Source organism: Dioscorea cayenensis, chromosome 18 (genome assembly GCF_009730915.1).
Source record: "Dioscorea cayenensis subsp. rotundata cultivar TDr96_F1 chromosome 18, TDr96_F1_v2_PseudoChromosome.rev07_lg8_w22 25.fasta, whole genome shotgun sequence".
Lineage (NCBI taxonomy): Eukaryota > Viridiplantae > Streptophyta > Magnoliopsida > Dioscoreales > Dioscoreaceae > Dioscorea > Dioscorea cayenensis.
In genome coordinates, this window is record NC_052488.1 from 17983093 (window position 1) to 18004757 (window position 21665).

The 21665-nt window shown below is 33.9% G+C and overlaps 3 protein-coding genes across 7 annotated transcripts; 2 read left to right on the top strand and 1 right to left on the bottom strand.

Moving 5' to 3' along the window:
• The first annotated feature begins 2289 nt into the window (after positions 1-2289).
• LOC120282192 (receptor protein kinase TMK1-like) lies at positions 2290-7526 on the top strand. Its single transcript, XM_039288949.1, has 2 exons — positions 2290-4654; positions 6647-7526. The coding sequence occupies exons 1-2, from the start codon at positions 2374-2376 to the stop codon at positions 7186-7188; spliced, it is 2823 nt and encodes a 940-aa protein (XP_039144883.1). The 5' UTR covers positions 2290-2373; the 3' UTR covers positions 7189-7526.
• A 4699-nt stretch (positions 7527-12225) lies between these two features.
• Positions 12226-13671, top strand: LOC120282052 (U-box domain-containing protein 21-like). Its single transcript, XM_039288775.1, has one exon. It carries the CDS (start codon positions 12305-12307, stop codon positions 13661-13663), a length of 1359 nt encoding a protein of 452 aa, XP_039144709.1. The 5' UTR covers positions 12226-12304; the 3' UTR covers positions 13664-13671.
• A 114-nt stretch (positions 13672-13785) lies between these two features.
• LOC120282054 lies at positions 13786-19799 on the bottom strand. 5 transcript variants are annotated; one of them, XR_005542893.1, is made up of 6 exons: positions 19591-19799; positions 19470-19513; positions 16644-16699; positions 16427-16552; positions 14635-14775; positions 13786-14053 (listed from the first exon to the last, which is right to left on the bottom strand). XR_005542893.1 is itself a non-coding variant. In XM_039288776.1 (5 exons), coding segments are annotated over exons 1-5 (453 nt in total). In that variant the 5' UTR covers positions 19763-19799; the 3' UTR covers positions 13787-14052. The 5 variants fall into 5 exon arrangements, 3 of the variants coding, with proteins under 3 accessions (XP_039144710.1, XP_039144711.1, XP_039144712.1); XR_005542892.1 differs by having other exon boundaries at positions 13791-14053; positions 19431-19513; XM_039288776.1 differs by lacking the exon at positions 16427-16552 and having other exon boundaries at positions 13787-14053; positions 19431-19513.
• Positions 19800-21665: the final 1866 nt, after the last annotated feature.

The following is a 21665-nucleotide window of genomic DNA, read 5'->3' on the forward strand; positions in this document are numbered from 1 at the left end:
CCGTCATTAATTCTTATGCACGGGATACCATAACCTTGCCACCTGCCACCTGCCACCTGCCAACAATTCAGATCAAACGAAAAAGATCACCGTTTTACGCAGAGACTTTGAGAATTTACACGTTAATATGAATAGTTATACATGTAAAGATAAAGTTAAACGGAGATGACAAATATTAAACGGAGATGACAATTATTAAACATATTGGTAATATATTTAAACGGATAATAGCAAATAGTTAAATATTATTTAAAATATACAAATAGATAACCATAAACGAGAAGAACTTTACAACGAAATGAACTCGTTTTCAAACGGAGACGACAATGGCACATGCTCTGCCTCGACAATAAAATCGACTACAACTCATTTGAAGATGAAGTGCACTTGACCAATCCGATGGAAATCAACTTCATTTTCTGTTGGAGAAACCGATTTATTTTCTGTTGATGTGATTTGGCGCTTTCCTTTCCCACCATTTTCAAGGCCAAAAATGGGATTTCACAACATGGACCCATTTGAAGTGAACGGTAGGGGGCAAAAGGGAAGTTAAACACTAACGGAAGGGTTGTCCGGGGTGTGTAAAAGTAGCAGGGGGTTTTTGGGAAGTTTTGAAAATTACGAGGGGTGAACAATAATTTTCCCTAATAATAATAATAATAATGTTTTAAAATTTTAATAATATTTTAATAAAAAATGCCACATTAGTTAAATTAAATAGGAAAAATAACTGTTATTAGCTAAGCGAACTTAATTTATACAACTTAAAGAAGAAACTCAAAATACCAAAAATTTTGAGGACTCCAACAGAAGAAAGAAAAGTAAAAAATCTAGATTTTATTTTCGTCATTAAACTTTTATTTTTTATTTTTTTCACTTTTTCATGATATTTTAATTTAAATATATTTTATGTAATGACAGAATTTTTATCATCTTGTTTTACTTAAGTTTAAAAATAAAAAGATTCAAAATTCCAAAACCAATGCAGGGACCAAAAAGAAGAAAGAAAATGGTAAATAAATTATTTTGTTGACTAAACCAATTTTATTTAACTTTTACTTTTACAATCTTTGCTTAATTATATACATATATATTATTATAATCATATATAAACCAGGATTTCTACTAATTCATCTCCAAAAAAACGATATTTAAAAATAAAATTTTATTTTTAATGTACTTATTATTTGAGATTTTTTAAATTTGTGGTTTTTCTCCGCAACATACGGGCCTATCCTTGGGGCTTGAATGATGGAATATATTTTTAATGATATTTAATATAACATAATAAAAATCTTAACAAATTTTGGTGAGGGAAATAAGATGGTATGAGTTTGTTAATATTATTATAGTTTAATATTTGATTTTTTTTAAAATAATTCCTAATTTTGATATTTATAATATGAACCTGGAAATTATAAATAATTATTTACTCATATAAATTTATAATGTTTATATAATTCTTTTATTTTTTTTACAGTAACTGTTCCATTTTTTATTCCGATGGTTAGAGTTTGGTTTCTCATAACTATTTGAAATCCAATTTTGTTCTATAACAATTCAATAAATATAACTGATTTTTTAATTTTTCAAATATATATTTGATATTTTAAAAATAATTAGAATTATAATAAGTTTTTTAAAGAAAAACACAACTACCAATTCACATCTGATATAAACATTTTTTTAACATTTTTTAATAACATTTTTTAAATTATCAATAACTGTTGAAATATCATATATATATATATATATTTTTTTTTTTTCATTTTAGTAAGAGATCAGCAACTACAAATTTCTTAACAGCAGTTCCTAAAAATAATAAATAATAATAAACCGGTTGCCTTGATTTCTGTTGAACAAATAAATAAATAAATATATACATTTGTGATTTTATTAAAACATCAAATTATCAATAACTGTTGGAACTGGAAAAATCATATTTGTTGTTATCCCATATTCCTCTACATAACAAGATAATAACAGTTAAAAATACAAGTAAAATGATACTTATATAAATAATATAAGATTTATTTATTTATTTTAATATTTGAAGATAATAATGACTAGAGTAAAAGTGTAAAGCAACACTCACATTCTTGATACAAAAACCTTTAATAAATATCTAAATTTCCATTTATTATAAATAACTAAATAAGTAAAATAAAATCACAAACATTGATTGCATTCCAATTTATAATATCTAAAAATTAAATAAAATAAAATAAATTTAGCTGTCACCCAAATCCAAAATCATTCCCAAAACCCTTTTCCCCATTAAAAATCCCCAATTTTTCATTCCTTTTGCCCTAAAACCTCCAAAACTCACTATGAAACCCTCTTAGCCCCACCATCCCTTCCCCAAGAAAAACAATGGCCCATCTCCTCCTCATCCTTCTCCTCTTCTCTACCTCGCCGGCGATGGCGGGCACCGCCGCGCCGGCCGATGCACAGGCAATGCGGACCCTTGCGGCCAGCTTTGGCTCCGGCGCCGAAAAGCTCGGATGGTCGTCGACGCTGGACCCTTGTGACTGGCCGCATGTTAGCTGCGATGGAAGCCGCGTCTCTGCAATCCAGGTCGGTAATCGTAGCCTTTCCGGCTCCCTCCCCGGCGATGTCTTTCTCAACCTCACTGCTCTCATTCGGCTTGAGCTTATGGAGAATAATCTCTCTGGTCCGATTCCCTCCCTCGCTGGCCTTTCCTCTCTTCAGGCCCTCCTTCTCCATAACAACCAGTTCTCCTCCGTCCCTGCCGACTTCTTCTCTGGCTTGACCTCTCTTGTCTCTGTGGCTATCGACAATAACCCGTTTGCTGGTTGGACGATTCCTCCGGCGATTACTGATGCTTCCGGGCTTGTTAACTTCTCGGCTAACTCTGCTAATATTACTGGTTCTGTGCCAACGTTCTTTGCCACCGATTTCCCGAGCTTGAACCATCTTTCTCTTGCGTATAACTTCCTCTCTGGCCATATCCCGGAGAGCTTCGCCTCTGCCCCCATTCGCTCCTTGTGGCTCAATAGCCAGCAGGGAATTGGAAGGCTTTCCGGTCCCATTGATCTTATTCAGAACATGACATCTGTGGTTCAGCTTTGGTTGCAATCCAACTCCTTCTCTGGCCCCATACCGGATGTCTCCTCCTTGGTTAACCTTCAGGACCTTCAGCTGCGGGATAATCAGCTCACTGGAATCGTTCCCATTTCCCTCACCTCTCTCAAATCTCTCACTACTATCACTTTGACGAACAATTTGCTACAAGGGCCCGTGCCTGTGTTTACGAAGAATGTAGCTACTGTGGATGTGAATCCCAAAACGGAAAGCTTCTGCCTTGATGAGCCTGGTGAATGTGATGCGAGAGTCAATGTCTTGTTGTCCATTATGAAGGATTTTGGCTACCCTGTTCTGTTTGCTGAGAATTGGAAAGGAAATGACCCATGCAATGGGTGGATGGGAATCAGTTGTTTAGCAGGGAATATCACCGTTGTGAACTTTCAGAATTTGGATCTTAAAGGGACTATATCACCGGACTTTGCTTCATTGCCTTCGCTGCAGAAGCTCTTGCTTGCGAATAACAACATTTCTGGAACTATTCCCTCATCATTGACTAATCTGGCAATGCTGAGTCAGTTGGATGTGTCCAACAATGCACTTTGGGGCGATGTCCCAAAGTTTGATAGCCGTGTTTTTGTGAACACCATGGGAAATGTGAATATTGGGAAAGATGTTCCTCCGCCACCAGCAGGTTCAAACCCTGCTCCGCGGCAAAAAGATTCACCGGGTGGGAATGCCGAGTCCTCATCCTCCTCTTCTGTAGGAGTCATTGTTGGCTCTGTGTGTGGCGGTGTAGGTGCTTTTGCTCTTATTGGAGTATTGGCTTTCTGTTATTTTAAGAAAAGGGAAACCAGGTGTGGTAGAGTGCAGTACCCAAGCACAACAGTGGTACACCCACGACATTCTGGTTCTGGTTCTGACATGGTGAAGATATCCATTGCTGACTCGGGATTGAATAGTGAGAGTGGGAATATGAGCCATACTAGCAGTGGAACAGGTGATCTGCATGTAGTTGAGGCTGGGAACATGGTGATTTCTATTCAAGTTCTGAGGACTGTGACTAACAACTTCAGTGAGGAGAATGTCTTGGGTCGTGGAGGATTTGGGACTGTGTATAAGGGGGAGCTTCATGATGGCACCAAGATTGCAGTGAAACGAATGGAGTCTGGTGTAATCGGATCACATGGTCTGAGTGAGTTCCAATCTGAGATTGCAGTCCTCACCAAGGTCCGCCACCGGCATCTTGTTTCTCTGCTTGGGTACTGTTTGGACGGGAATGAGAAAATCCTTGTCTATGAGTATATGCCCAAGGGGACACTAAGTGAGCATCTTTTCAATTGGAACACCAGTGGGCTGAGGCCCTTGGAATGGAAGAAAAGATTGACTATTGCTTTGGATGTAGCACGTGGTGTGGAATATCTACATAGCCTGGCACACAAAAGCTTCATCCACAGGGATTTGAAACCATCCAATATCCTACTCGGGGATGATATGAGGGCGAAGGTTGCAGATTTTGGACTTGTTCGGCTTGCACCTGATGATACATGTGCTTCTGTTGCAACAAGGCTTGCTGGGACTTTTGGTTATCTTGCTCCGGAGTGTGCAGGTAATTCTTTATCGCATGATTCGCTTTCCTTTTTTTCTCTTTGATTTATACATTCGTTGAGTTTCTTGTTATGTGAGAAGAGTGGCATGCAAGTTCTTCTCGAGGCATTAACCCAAATATTGTGCCCATGGAAACAATTTTCACTTATTTGTGGAATTTTCGGTTGTAGTGCTTGGTTTGTGATTCTCTCCTGATTCTGTATCTATGGGGGATAACAGTAGATTTTTATGATAGATAGTCATGGTGTGGTTAAATCTAATGATATAGCAAAATAGGATGCTTTGTTTATGGTCATTTTCTTGGATAATGTACATGAGTGACTGTTGCATAGAGTTAATCTGCTGACACAACATCAAGACCTAATGATAAATTTTACCGCAATGTTTCAGTGGAGTATTTGTTAAACTCTCAAATAACCAGATAGCTAGTTATCCTGTGCACAGTGATATAAAGAGAAACATTACATGCAAACAAAAGATGACAGGCAGTAATGAATTACTAACTTGTTACTAAGCAGTTCAGCCTTTAGCGTAAGGTGCCAACTGTATTATCGTGCCCTTTGGCATTTTTGAATACCATTTGATTGTAGGGCTGACTTTTTTTTGCGGATTCTGCTTTTTGTTTCAGTACAAATCTTTTGACTATAAGTTGATAAGAGCAAACAACTATTGAGATTTTTGGGTTTTTAAGGTCAATAATAGTTCAAAATGCTCATGTTCGATGTGATGTTACTATTAGGCAACATTAAACAATGATTGCCTGAGGTTATCTAATGATTGTAGTCCTTAAAATTTGTTTAAGGCGTGAGCAATTTTCAAGAATTCGAAGGATCCTTTGTATTTTCTAGGAATAGTTTCTTAATTCATGAGCCTTGGTAAATTTTTGCACCATACTTGAGTTTCTTATTTTCTGGTCTCCTAAGGTATCAATTTCTGCATCCAAAGTGAAAAGGGAACATGCACAATATATGTGGAGAACCTGTGTATTTCAATATGAAAACTTAAAGTTTGGACTTATTTTTATGTGAAACATCAATGTGAGGTACAGCTGGGATCCTCTTGGCAAACTTAATTGTCATGCTTGATTTGTTTACTTACTACTAGTTTAACCTAGCTATTAAATTTGTTATTTATTTTCTGTATTTGCTGTTGCTTTCTGCCTGGATTATAGTTTGATTCTGCTTTATGACCATTAGTTGACCATTTGATGCTTGGTGATGAAATTGTCCATGCTTGTTGATACTTCTCAATTTGTTTCCACTCTCCCGTTAACTGGAAAGTATTTTTACTAGTCTAAGCTTATGGGTGTCTATAATTTTTTGAATAAAATAGGTAAGTTAAATCATTTTCTGATCTTTACTTTTTCACTTTGATGATTATTATTTTTAAAGAAAACACTTAGCTTTAGGAGAGCATAAGCATATCACTGGTTACAGGATGGCCGGAAAAGCTTTAATTAAACACATATAATAACTTTTTATATGATCTTGATTAGCTTGCTAATCTGACAAAGGCGGCATTGTTGATCATGATGTTTCGATAATGTATCCTGCCAACCTGCCCTTGCTTGTGCTTTAGCATTTTGTCACTTATTTTTGGAGGTTTCTTTCTGTTGTAACTTTGCTAAACCCTCATTTTCTTAAATTTGCAAATCATCCTCAATTATGAGTTTGCTGCTGTTGTTATAGATTTCCCCAAATAAAAAGACTAAAACAACTCATTATAACTTGTCATTTGCTCAAATAATTGGTGGATTATCATTTATCTGCATTTTTTACATAATTTATAGTGCATACGTTGTCTGCATGCTTAGCCCTGAGCTTTCAGTTAACAATCTGATTATAAAAAGACTAAAACAACTCATTATAACTTGTCATTTGCTCAAATAATTGGTGGATTATCATTTATCTGCATTTTTTACATAATTTATAGTGCATACGTTGTCTGCATGCTTAGCCCTGAGCTTTCAGTTAACAATCTGATGTTCTGACAGTGACTGGGAGGATCACAACCAAGACTGATGTTTTCAGCTTTGGTGCAATACTGATGGAGTTAATCACTGGTCGGAAAGCACTAGACGAAAGCCAGACGGAGGAAAAGAGGCACTTGGTGACTTGGTTCCGTAACTTGCAATCGAACGAGGAAAAACTCTGGAATGCCATTGACCCAGCAATTGATCTGGGCATGGAGATATTTCCAAGCGTGCTCAAAATAGCTGAGTTGGCTTTCCATTGTTGTGCAAACAAACCCCATCAGAGGCCTGACATGAGTCATGTGGTCACTGTGCTGTCATCCCTCACTGAGATCTGGAAGCCAGCCAATAGGCCCGAAGCTGATTCCGATGACATCTGTGGCATCGACCTTCAGACACCGTTACCCCAAGTAATAATGAAATGGAAAGCTTCCTGTGACAGTAGCTCCCTGATGGATGGTGCCTCATCTTCATTCCTTTCAAGCACTGACGTCACTCAGACAAGCATTCCCACAAGACCTACTGGTTTCGCCGAATCCTTCACCTCTTCCGATGGAAGATGAAGCTAAGTCCTGCCCGGACAATATGAAAAGTTCATCTTCTCAGCAGTACAGGTCTGTTTTGCAGCTTTCTCCATCAACATGAATATAGTAATTTTCCATAAGTTCAGAACCATTTTATGATGTCGTTTTTAGTTTTTTTTTTTGCTATATAGAAGGCTATATATCCTTTTAATCATTGTAAGGTTTGCATTTGGGCAGTTTTACATCATTTTAATCTTAGGAAATAATTTCTTTGTAGCTTTTTTTTCTCTTGGCATATTATATTGAGCTTTTTTGTGACTATATATATATATAGTGAATGATCTTAATTGTAATGACAATCAACTTGCAATCTGTCTGGAAAATTTTATGTGTGAATTTTACGTGTATGAATTTCCAGGCATGATGATTAAAGAGTTGCAACATGCATATGATTTTTGTTCCAAATGTTTCTTTCCAATTATAGGACAGAGCGTGCATGGTCCTACATTTGAGATTAAGTACTACTATTGAACAGGATGTTTTTTGTAAATCCAGTTGGATCACTGGGATCATAATGCAAGGAAGAGCTCATTAAGATTAGAGACGTCAACTGGCAGGAATTCACCGGGAGATACATTCCCCGGTCTCAACCTCCAAAGTATTCTTCCATTCCCAAACTTGAATATGGGAAATTTTTTCCCGTCCCCGTCCTTGAGGGATTTTTTGGGTTAAGGGATTTTCCTGTCCCGATTAATAAGTTAAAATATTATTATTATTTAAAATAAAATTTATAAAATATTTACTAAAAATACCATAAAAATTTTTAATAATTGAGAATCTTATTTACAAATATGGCTTAACACAAAACATCAACATATATAATTATCAATAAATTATTTGTAAAATTTTAAATTTTTTTAAAAAATACAATATATAATTATCAATAAATTATTTGTAAAATTTTAAATTTTTTTAAAAAATACAATATAGTTAATATAAGTTTAGAATTTTATTTAGTTTTTATACTAATGTTTATTTAATTATTAATAATTTACTAAATAAATATATGGGGTTTTTCTAATTTTTATTTAGATATTTGTAACATAAAATAATATATATATATATATAATATTTAAATTAAATATTTAATATTTTAGGGCCAGGAGAGGGCGGGGAGGATATTACTTGGTCCCGACCAGATAGGATATTTGTTTTTGGTCCTGGCTTTGTCCCCGTCTCTGATCCCCAAAAAAATTCTCCTCCAATGGGCAGGGAATCAGATTCCTTGTCGGGACAGAGGCCAATTGACATCCCTAAGATGATCACAAGTTGAGGAACTCCCCTCTCTCTCTTTCTCGTTTTGGTGAAATTCTTATATATATATATATATATATAGTTTATTAGTTCAGGTTTTTGTTTTTTATTTTAAATTTATTAAGAATGGTTGAAATTTGTATTTTCCTAACAAATCTTGCAGCTTAATTTATTTTTCTTAACCAATACCTTTTAATGGTATTTGCTTTGATTCTATTTTACAAAATGGCAATGAGATGCATGTGTGGTTTCTGAAAATTGAGGGAAACGTTTTTTTTTTTTCTCGAAAAGGGAACATCTCTTTATATTATATAATATCACTGAATAAAATATGTAAACCGTAAACAACCTTTTGTGTGTGCACATATATAAATATATGCTTTATTAACATTATGCCTCATATGTAAGGTATTTTTATCTTTACCGGGAGATGGTTTAAATCTTAATTCACGTGAGCTGAAATCATAATCTCTTTAAGGTATTAATTCAATGTCTATGTATATTAGAGATGGCAATGGGTCGGGTGCGGGTTTTGCCATACCCACACTCGCACACGTTACCCCGCCCCCATACTTGAACCCGATTGGTTTTCAAAATCTCAACTCACACCCACACCCGACGGAAAATAGGGTACCCTCAGATACTTGCCCCTCCTTCACCCTATTTAAAAAAAAATAATTAAAATGCCAAGTAAAAATTAAAAATGTCAATAAAATATCATAAATTTTTTTGTTTAAATGAATACCACAGACTAGGAATTGAAAATAGAAATTCAAAGCAACACAAAATTGACAAATTCAACACTATACCGTTGAAATTAAAAAACCCCTAACAAAAAAATTGAATATATATAATTGGATATATTTGTTAATTGAATTTCGGGTCGGGTATCAGGATTCTCATACCCGAACTCGCACTCGCTTTACATTAGTCGGGATTTACCCAAACCCGACCCGAAACCTGGTCAAACTGGAGTTTTCCTTTTAAACTCGGGTCAGATCGGGTCTGAAGATTATTGCCATTTCTAGTGCATACTCTTGATATGATTTATCTATTTTATAAAATATATATATATACACTCCATCATAAATATTAAATAACAACCATCCGATTAGAATGAAGATAATTAAATAAATAGATAATAATATAATGAATTGAGTTTCACGATAACAAATACGACAAATAGATGAGATTTCGAAGGCTTTTTATATATATATATATATATATATACATTCACACAGAGTCATGATCATATGTTTTGAAAAACAGAAAATATTGAGAAATGGCAAACGCGTTTTTGTGACCAAGAAACGAAGTCCTTAAAATTTTTTTTTTTGGCTCATAATGAAAACAACGGCTCAATTTCTTAATCACCGAAAAGAAAATGAAAATGAAAATGTAATACTTCCGCGTTGTTTTCCATGACTCCCAAAATTCTCAGTTTGACATTTTTATGTGTTGATTTTGTGTGGCATATATTAATATATTATAAGTGTGTTTTTAGAGACCAAAGTAAATTAATTAAATTATATATATATATATATATATATAAATGATATTTGGGATTTTGGAGGGTTTTATTATTTGCCATTTTTTCCCTAGATCGCTAATTTCGGAGAAATTAATAATTTTTATTGAATTGATTGTTGGGAAAGTGTTAATTTCTTCACGGTCTGCAATGTCACTATTAAGTAAAAGTATTTAATATTATTGTGTAATTCAAATTATTTAATATTGTTGTTTATATTTTTCATCCCAAATATATATATATATATATATTTAAATAAAATGGTGTTCATCAACAGCCTCTCGACCTATTGCTATAGGGTTCTTGTTGTTGTGTTCTATATATGTGCATATCCCTAACTTTCTAGAGGCACTTCTGGTCTATTTGTCAAATAAAAATAAAATAAAAATTCATGTTGTGGTTTGATTCTATAAAAATTAGATTATTTTCTTTATGTCTCTAAGCCTAGTTTTATTTAAAAATATAAAATAACAAAAAATCCTAAACCTTCATAAAATAAAAATATTTTTAAAAAATAAAAAAATCGTTTTAGTGTTGATTTAAAAAAAAAAAAAAATCTATTGAAGAACTAGGATTGATACTTCACATTTCAACATTTCAATTAATGAATATGGACTTAGTATATACTGAAAAACTCCAATTATTAATATAAACACACACACATCAAGTTTTTCCTTGTTTTACATAAAAATCTAGACGTTTAACGTTTTTCACGGTTATTCAAATTATGAAATCAAAATTTTGATGATGAACATAAAAATTTAGCCGTTTTTCACGGTTATTCAAATTATTAAAATCAAAACAACCCATGTTATGATGATAATTGTGTCTGATTAGACACAATAGATTGACTCAAAAATAATCAAGAAATATATATATATATATATTCACACACATATAGAATTGACCCAGAGAAGGACTTAATATAATAAAGAAAAGCATCTAGAAATAAATTTTATTTTTATATCACCAACATTATGGAGGAATTAAATGGCATACATGACCCAGAAAAGACTGAAAATTAATATATAAATATAATTAAAACCATTAATATATAATTGACTACAAAAAGACTGTGAATCATGTCAATATAATACAGCAAAGAGCATTGAATTATGGAGAAATTAAATCATACAATTCACCGTGTGAAATATGAAGATTAAGATTAAAAAAAATGATATGGTATATAGTCAAGATGGTTGAGTCCATGTTCAACAAGTCTAATTTTTGAAGATTTCTTGGCTTGATCCATTCTCTATTATGACTTGTAAATGGTCTTTATTCCACCAAACTTGGGTAATTAATTCAATAACTACCTTTTAAATTTAATTAATCCTTGATTAAAAATTAACTGAGAATGTATATATATATATAGAAACACATACTTTTCTAGAATTTTTTTCTAGTAATACTCTCTCTCTCTCTCTCTCTCTCTCTCTCTCTCTCTCACACACACACACACACACACACATTTTACATATCCATTTTATCTAAATCACTACCTAAGCAAATTAAAAAAATTGATTAAAATTAATTGGTAATTTAAAATTTATAAAAATTATATTTATTTTCTAAGATTAGTTTTATTTAAAATATGTTTTAAATAATTTATAGTTAAATATAATTTATTTAAAGTTGTAAAGTGCATTAAATATGAAAAATAAATTCGGAAAAAAATATTTAATACTACATAAATTTTTTAATGGACAATAAAAAGGACCAAAGAAAACTCTCTAAAATGAGATATTTAAAGAATTCACAAAAAAACCAAAGTCTTTTTTTTCCGAATTTACTCATGATTCACTTTTTTCATATAAAATCTACTTATCATTCAAATATTATATGTAAAATGTAGAAAATATCTCCCCCTTTTTATTAAAAGCCCAATAATCTTTTTATAAAATCAGTTATGTCTTATAAAAAAAGAACCACACAAAAGAAAACCTTCAAAGTAACAAATAAAAGTAATTATTAAAAAAAGGTTACAAGTTATTTAAAAGTCACCACTTTCAAGGAATTCAAATTATATATAAAAAAAAACCAACAATAAAAAAAAATTAAAATAAAAAAAAAGATGGTTGACCATAAGTTGGTCAACCAGGTCAATCTTGTAAGCATCACGTACGTTTCCTGGTTTACCATTTCCACTAATTTGAATCAATGAATCAATGAATCAATGCATTAAAAAAAAAAACACATACAAACACACTTGCCGTTTCACAACCGCGGTTTTACAACACTTTCAAACCTTTCATTTTTTCAACATTCAAATCCTAAACCTTTTCTTTTTCAAATATCTCATTATATATATATATGTGCATACTTGTTCTCATTGCAAATAAACCTTCTCTTTCTCTAATGACATCAATATCAGCAAGAAGGCCAAGAAGTAATATGAACTTGGCTAAGAATACAAACGTTGGTATTTTGATACCAAATGATTTCCGATGCCCGATTTCATTGGAGCTAATGAAAGATCCGGTGACGTTGCCCACCGGAATCACCTACGACCGGCAAAGTATCGAGCGGTGGCTCGAGACCGGAAGCCGGACTTGCCCGGTGAGCAACAAGGTGTTGGATGAGTATGCAACAGATGAAGACATAATCATTCCTAACCATTCAATCCGCAGAATGATTCAGGACTGGTGTGTAGCCAACCAATCTTTCGGTATTGAAAGAATTCCAACTCCGCCAATTCCGATCACACTGGCGATCGCCGTGGAGATGCTGACTAAGATAGCATCGGCTGCTCGGGACCAAGATCGAAACAGGTGCGGTATTTTAGTACGAAACTTGGTTGCATCCACAAAGAAGTGCGAGCGGAATAAAAGGTACATCGAAGGAGCTGGTGCGGACCATGTACTTGCTACTTCTTTTGAAGTCTTTGCGAAAGATGATTCAGTGGTAGCAGAAGTAGAAAGTTCAAAGAATGTTTTCTTCGAAGAAATTTTATCAGCGTTGACACTGGTGTTTCCGCTTGACAAAGAGGCTCTCCGGCATATCGGTTCACCGGAATCTTTGGACCGTATTGTCTCTATATTGAAATTTGGAACCATTGCAGGGAGACTCAATGCTGCATTGGTTGTCAAAGAATTAGTTTCTTCAGGGAAGGAGTGTTTAGTTGGTGGAACTCAAGGCTTGGTTCAAGCACTCACAAAGCTTATTAGAGAACCAGTGTCACCTCAAATCACAAAGGCATCCCTCACTGGAATTTATTACATGGTTTCTGCTGATGAGAAGCTTGCATCAGAGTTTGCAGAGATGAATTTAGTATCCTTGCTTGTTGAGAAACTCGTCGATTTAGATAAAAGCACGTGTGAGAAAGTGTTAGCAGTGCTCGACGGAATTTTCGGGTCAGAGACCGGGAGGGAAAAAGGACGGGAGCACGTGCTCACCATCCCGGTGTTGGTGAAGAAGATGTTCCGTGTTTCAGCGATGGCAACAGAGTTTGCTGTTTCGGCTTTGTGGAGGTTGTGCAAGGCCTTGAAAGAAGAATGTCTGATAGAGGCTGTTCAAGTAGGAGCATTTCAGAAACTATTGCTGCTCTTACAAGTTGGTTGCTGTGAAATAACTAAAGAGAAAGTATCAGAACTATTGAAGCTGATGAATGGTTACAGAGAATTAGAATGCATTGAAACCATGGACTTCAAAGGACTCAAAAGGTCATTTTGATTTTGAAACAACATTGCAAACCAGAGATTAAATTGAATTAATGTACAAAAAAAAAATACACTATTTTTTTATTCCACATTATGTTCACAAAGTTTATATTGACATGAATAAAACAATGTGACTTGTCATAAAGTTGTTATTTGGTCCACAGGAAAAAAAAAACCCACATTTAACATGGTACAAATGTGCATATACATACATATGAGCTTTCAGATAGTTCACATTTAAACATTTTGTGATCTAGATAGAGAAATCGCAAAGACGGATTCAATACCGTTGTTGATTTCTGTTCGCTCTCGCTGTCGACAGGTTTTTATATTTCTGTTTGCAAGAGAAGATCAGGTCACGGAAATGAGTAATTCACAGTTCGCGTCCAGCTTGAGTGCCTTTCTGTCAATGAAAACGAAACGATGTCACCTAATTTGTAGATAGTTTTTGATTTTTACATAAAAATAAACTCACAAAGTCCACAACTTCCCATCAGCAAGGAGAAAATAAATGTTATGTAGAAGCAAAGAAATACACACACTTGCCGCATAATACGCAATTCAAAGATTAGCTAATACTTTTCAATAAATGCTTGAAATTCATGCAAGACCAAAATATAGATGGCAGATATATTTACAACAAGAAAAATGTTATACCTCACTTTGGAAACCACAAGTTGCCAAAATTCAAGTGTGCTCAAGTGTTGGTATCAAGACTTTCAAACATGAATGCGCCACTCTTAGCATTAAACCAAGATAAACCCCAGGTGCTACCAAGATATGAGAGGATACCAAGAACAGCCATACGAAAATTCAATTTTTCAAAGGTTAAAAACAAAGGTCTCAGCCTCATAAAAGAGATCGACAGCCATACATGCATTGATGAATCAATCCAATTTCATTAACAATGAAATAATTTTTTCAAAAAAAAAAAAAAATGAAATAATGATTTTTATACACAGAGACTAGTGTGAAAAAGAAAACCAGATTATAGCATCATTGAGGAATAGGTGCCTCAGAAGCCACAGCTTGAAGAAGATAAGTGTTTCATGTTCAGACCATGGAATTAGATGTTCACAATCTGGAACTGGAAGCGGTCCTACTCTTACTGGGTAAAATAGCCAGCTGCAAAAGCATCAAGAGATTATGCCAGCAAGTATCTTCAGTCTGATGGGATGGAAATGAAATTAATGGCATCTGAATTGTCAAAAGTCTCAGATTAAGCAAAATCTACCCCATATTAGTCTTTGGTTGAATTTTGACTAATAAAAAAAAAAGGTGTTACAGAAATCTAGGCAAGAAGATAGGCCCAGATATTTCCCTAAATTGGCATATGATTCAACCAAAATTTTAAAAAATTTACAAGTGCATGAAAATTTCAATACCTATAACAATATGAAAACTCAAATAAATATGTTCATCTCATCTAAATGATGAGCAAAAATACAAAGTGTCACATTAAAAATGGGACGCTTTTACATTCAATGGAATGGAGACTATGCATGTACAAAGACAATCGCATGGAATATCTCTATAAATCTAAATTTCAGGTCACTTCAAAATGCTGCTTTCTTCGCAGCAATTGAAGAAATTTGATTATATCATAGTCAATGCTATAACAATATGAAAACTCAAATAAATATGTTCATCTCATCTAAATGATGAGCAAAAATACAAAGTGTCACATTAAAAATGGGACGCTTTTACATTCAATGGAATGGAGACTATGCATGTACAAAGACAATCGCATGGAATATCTCTATAAATCTAAATTTCAGGTCACTTCAAAATGCTGCTTTCTTCGCAGCAATTGAAGAAATTTGATTATATCATAGTCAATGCTATAACAATATGAAAACTCAAATAAATATGTTCATCTCATCTAAATGATGAGCAAAAAAATACAAAGTGTCACATTAAAAAAATGGGACGCTTTTTACATTCAATGGAATGGAGACTATGCATGTACAAAGACAATCGCATGGAATATCTCTATAAATCTAAATTTCAGGTCACTTCAAAATGCTGCTTTCTTCGCAGCAATTGAAGAAATTTGATTATATCATAGTCAATGCTATAACAATATGAAAACTCAAATAAATATGTTCATCTCATCTAAATGATGAGCAAAAATACAAAGTGTCACATTAAAAATGGGACGCTTTTACATTCAATGGAATGGAGACTATGCATGTACAAAGACAATCGCATGGAATATCTCTATAAATCTAAATTTCAGGTCACTTCAAAATGCTGCTTTCTTCGCAGCAATTGAAGAAATTTGATTATATCATAGTCAATTAGTCATGTGTCTCCACCAACACTGTAAGGAGCCACTACTTTGCTTGTTGCAGGTGATGTATATGATTGCTTTAGTTGTAGACTTGTAGTTCAAATTAACAACAGAACCCATGATGGAAGCTTGTGCCAATGACCATCACGCAACTGGATTATTCTCTTTAAGATAGTATCAACCAAATTTTGAACTTTCTACTATAAGAACGTATGTTTAAGATCGCTGTTCCCACAAACTTTACACCTTTGACAATCAGCATCCCCAGAAGCTAATTAAAACAGTAAGATATCTGAATCTCTACTTGAATAGTAGCAAGGGAGAAGCTCTTTATGATCATGACATGATGGCATATTGAATAATGGTATTGATATATTTTTGCTACCAATGACATGGACACATCATAAATGAAGTTTTGGAAAGTTTTATAGCATCCTTAAATAACATAAATGGGTCATATGAATAGAAAGCCGTCGGTCTCACCTTTACAGCTTTACACAATTCCAATTATGGCAAACAGATCATAATAGTTAAAGATTTCTCTGATGCTTCTCAATCTCTTCCATTTCTTTTATAGCCTTATGAAATTTACAAATACAATATAAGCACCTGCCACACAAATCAGATTACCATATTCTTAGGCATAGAGTATTTTTGCTTAGCTACCAAAATATTGACATAGAAGTCTGCTTGTGCCTACCAATAAAGAAGGCATGCCGAGAAGCACAAAATAAGATTCCTTTGAGCCTTGTAGATCTGTCAAAAGAAATACCAGTATCATACATTGTCCCTAATCCTAAGAAGAATGCTCAATAATTTCAGTAGTTTAAAACTAAAAATGGCACATCTCAGTACCGTGTATGCGAAATCATAAGATCAGCCATGAATTCCCTTGATTTTGGCGTAAACATAATGTTTAATGAGTTTGGTAATGGGAAAACCGGTATCTACCAAATTTAAAAGTTGAATCAATCCATGACCATGATACCTTTTAAGGTTTAATACCCTACTTAGTCTGTTACGGATGCCTTTGTGGGTAAAATTTATGAGAGACGTGGACCACAGGATAAGGAGATCATAAAGCTTCCAAGATAGGAAGGAAGGCAAATAATTTCATTCCTAATTTGAAGAATCTGATTTTACAAGCAATATCACCAAAGATAGGAATGAAGACAAGCAATAATTTTATGCCTTTTAAATAGAGTTTGTTTTAGCAAGTATTTCAATTGCAATCAAGAGTCCTTAATTTCAGTCCTTAATTCTAGTTTCATAATTTCTCATGTAATCTCTATTTAAGAAGATGATTTAGGAGAATAAAGACAAACTGAATTTGATTATATCTCTGGAGGTTTAAGACTCTCTCCATCTTAACGAGTCTAAGGTTAGGAGCTCCCTTCAACGAGTTCCACATTCATCATAGGTTCGTCACGAGGAAGAAATCGCAATAAAGGGATGACGCCGGCATTCGAAGTGGATTTTCCAGTTCATCGCCCGGTGACTCAATCCATAGCCCGAGAACGTGACATAGTCCCTCTATTATAGTCAATCTGCCCCTTTATAATTCATCCGCGGTCAATTCATCTATTTTCACATTTGAGAAATATCAGTCCTAAATAAGATATAAACCTCGTATTATTATACTCAGTGCCTTTTTTTATTATTGTTATTTTAGAAGTGTTCTGTGACATATCAGCGTCTTGAACCAGAAAAGAGACGCCCATCTCTAAAAGAGGGACTGACATTTTCCAAACATGAAAATAGAGGTATTGACAATAAACCAGTTATAATAGGGGGACTAAAAGGGCATGGACTGAATAAGTTATTAAACCTACATTTTAATAATGATTAAATATTCATTTTTACAGAATGAAGCACTCAAGGAGTTCACTTCCCATGAGTCATCAAGTGAACCAGATTTTATCTATTTCCATGTCAACTTTGTTCCTTGCTCTTCTATAAAAACAATCAGTGCCAAATTACAAGCATCATCTAACATGCAAAAGTTCTAAATTACTCTTGATCCATCTTGTACTACTTCTGCCATCAGTGAAAGCATAACCATATAACACAAATATTAGTCACACAGAAATGTGCTGCAAATTGTGTTCTACACGTCAGAAGCTTGATGGCTGTCACTTAAATGGCTAGCAGGCAGAGCAAACTATACCTCAAGTTCTGAGGCGGCGAAGCCTCAGAATAATTTTAGAAATAAATGTCTATGTATACCCACATCCTAAGAAAACTGTAAACTCATATCCACGCATCTGTCATGAGGTGCAGTATGAAGTCTCACCTTAAACAAACTAGTCCAAAACTAACCTCATATCCATGCATCATCTGAGATAGGATTCTTTGCATGTGAAAATAAACTGATCAAGCATCATGGAACTTCATATTTCATAAATACAAAATGTAGTTTGAATATGGGTTGATCACTAATCCAACTCCAATGAAAAGCATGTCCAAGAGAATAAGGTGAAGATACACTGGTCCGACCTCTCAACACTACAATTTAAGATGAGACTACCAGAATTCTCTAAAGTTATATGTAAAAAAAAAAACTCCATTTCTTATTTCTTTTCTACAAGTTTGGTGCTTACAAAGCAAAGAAATCATCCTCGTAAAGCAAAAGAGCATACTTTATGAAGGTGCATTGCATGTCGGACCTCCAACATTTCCTAATTCTACAAATTGATCCCCTACACAAACTTCATGCATTTAAAATAAATATTTAAAGTTATTTTAAATCACAGTATGGAACCAACTGGAAGTGGCAGGCCAAAACCATCCCAAGACAGTCCTCTTTCCCTCAAGCATTTGAGTGAGATGAACTTTCAAAGTCTGAATCTGGCATATCACACTAAGGCCAATTTCATTCATTTAAAAAGAATATTTTAAAGTGGTCCCTCATCAAAGGTATAGCCTTTTCTATTACTACCGATTCCACTTTTTTATGAACCTTCAATCCACAACTGAATTTCCCCATATAGATTGATCTACCAATACAGCAAGCAGTGGATAATTCGGAGTGTAGGTTGTTAGGAGTGATAAGGATGCATGTGATCCTCATAACAAATCAATCAGTACAGTAGAGATATCTTTGGTGATAGGATTGACTTGAGTCCAGCCCAATCACAATCAAAGAGTTCATGTTTATCTCATTTAGTTTGTTTTAGTATAAATATGATCACGTTCAATAAAAAGATTAGTGTAGTTTTTACATGAGATTTCTTCTAGATCAACAGGGATTATTGATTAGATATCCAATGAAAAGAGATTTGAGCCTCATATGGAAATGAGGATTATGTCATAGATAATGTAGGTGGAATCAGGATGTTCTACAGCCAAAATGCGCCCTTTCAATCAATTAATTAATAAATTCACCTTTCTAAATTCATTCAAATCATTCGAATCCAATTTTTTTTTTAAAAAAAAAAACTACTATTTTTCACAGCAAGAAAACCAAGAGACAAAAAGAAAGGATCACCGATTTCTCATAGCGATCCCTCTCGCTGGAGTTGCAAACCTCTGACGTGCACATCAGCCAATGCTCCCTCTTCCCGTACAAATCTACAATTAAACCAATCAAACACAAACTCCATCTGTGATTCTTTGTTTACTAATATAGAATGAGATGGAGAACGGACCGATTAGCTGGAAAACAGAAAAGGGGACAACGCCAAAGGTGGGGTGGAGCAGGAGGGAGACGACGGCATTGAGGCGCTCCTTGAGGATCTTCGGAGAAGGCAAGGTTAGCAGCAGCAGCAACGCCGCCTCGACGGCCACCGCCACCGCCATGATCGTCCACTGCAACCCCATCGATCGAGCTTTCTCTTGCTCTTGTTTGTGTGAAGCTTTGAAGAAGAGTAGGTTTTTCAGTTAAGACCCAATTTTAACAGTTAATTATAATTGACTCCCTGAAAATATCTGGACAAAATTATTTGTAAGTTCCTATAATTTTTATAACTTTAGCGATCAGTCCTATAGTTTTTTTAAATTTTTTTTTATCTTTTATTTTTAAAATTTTCCTTCTTAATCCTTCCGTTTGAAATATAATCAAGTAAATATCAAAATTACTTTTATCCCTATCAACAGATCCAACGGTAGCACAACTAATATGGGGACCAATATGCTTCCTCACGTGCTTAGACTATCTTATTAGCATTCCCACTTTAATTGTCTTTGTTATAGTTAAATATCCTATTTAGTCTCTCAAATATAGTCAATCTACTACTTTGGTTCTTCTAATATGATTTATCCTAGGAGATCACTCTATTTTAATATTTGAGAAATGTAAATTCTCATAAGACAAATTATATTAGAGAGAAAGACTTACATTTCTCAAATATTAAAATATAGATATCTCTTACGGACAAATCATATTATAGGGACAAAGGGATATATTGGTTATATTAGAGAGACTAAATCGGTTATTCTACCTAGTTTATACAAAGTTGCCTTCGAAGCTCGGGAATACGAAAGGGACTAAGATTTTTGGGAACTTGGAGAATGCTTGTATTACACTTGAAGAATGCTTACAAGTGAAAAGGGATAAAAATGTTGCAAGCATCAGAATACTCATAATCATACTCATATAACCAAAAAATAAAATAAAATAAAATAAACAGAAACAGAAACAATTAGAATACTTAGCAACTGAGACAACCACAATAATAGTTTGTGAGCAATGGATATACAATGTAAAGGGATTTACATTTTAAATCATTATCTTCAACTATTGAATTCCCCTCTTATATTTGAGGTTCCATCATACCCTTACCTTTTCAATTTTGAAATTGATAAACTGTAACGAGCAAACAATTCATCAAAAGTTACTTTTAGTGAAAAGACAGAAATATCACTGACATGCTGAATAGTAAAAAAATCTTTCAACAACATGTCCCTGTTTGTTCACAAACCACAAAATTAACGTCATTTGTTCTTTTATTAATTTATCTCACAATTCGTCAACAATTAATGAAAAGTCACCATCGCCAATTTCATTAACAATTGCTAATGTTGTCCTTATTGCTCATGCATTCACTAACTATTTTTGAATTAATGGATAAGTTAATTGATTATTCGCAAAAGCATTTTCATTAATAACATTCCTGGTTTTCTAAACCCTTTTTGAGTATCTCAAGAAAGTTCTTCCTATTTATAGAATTATAAGACTCATCATGACCCCGGAAAGCAAGATTGTGTACCAAAAGAATTCGAATAACATCCAAAACAATTGTCAACCGAGATAATCAATCTCCATATGGTGCCCATGAGAAAATAACATGACATGTTATACATCTAATTTTTAAAATCCTTACGATGTAGTAGGCTTCAAGGGCTTTCCTTCAATTACTAAACTCTTTTCTTGTAAAAATATTACTTACATCTATTTCACTTCTATCCTACCTAAAAAGATAACAACAAAAGCAATAAGCTTCATATTTTGCCATACTATATTCCAATTAATCAAACCATGTTTTTTGAAAATACTCCATTTCTTTCCCCTATTGTTTTTTGGGAAAGTTATTTTCAAATGACTGACACAAACATTTTAATAAATACACTCTCTGAACTAGATCTCTAATACCCACAACTATTGCGTGTGAAGAAGCATGGAACTAGTATGGCAATTCATCGAACACTTGGTGTGCAATATCACAATACCTAGCGATCACACAATGAATGAGCAATGCAAGGATAACATACAACCAATCTCAAA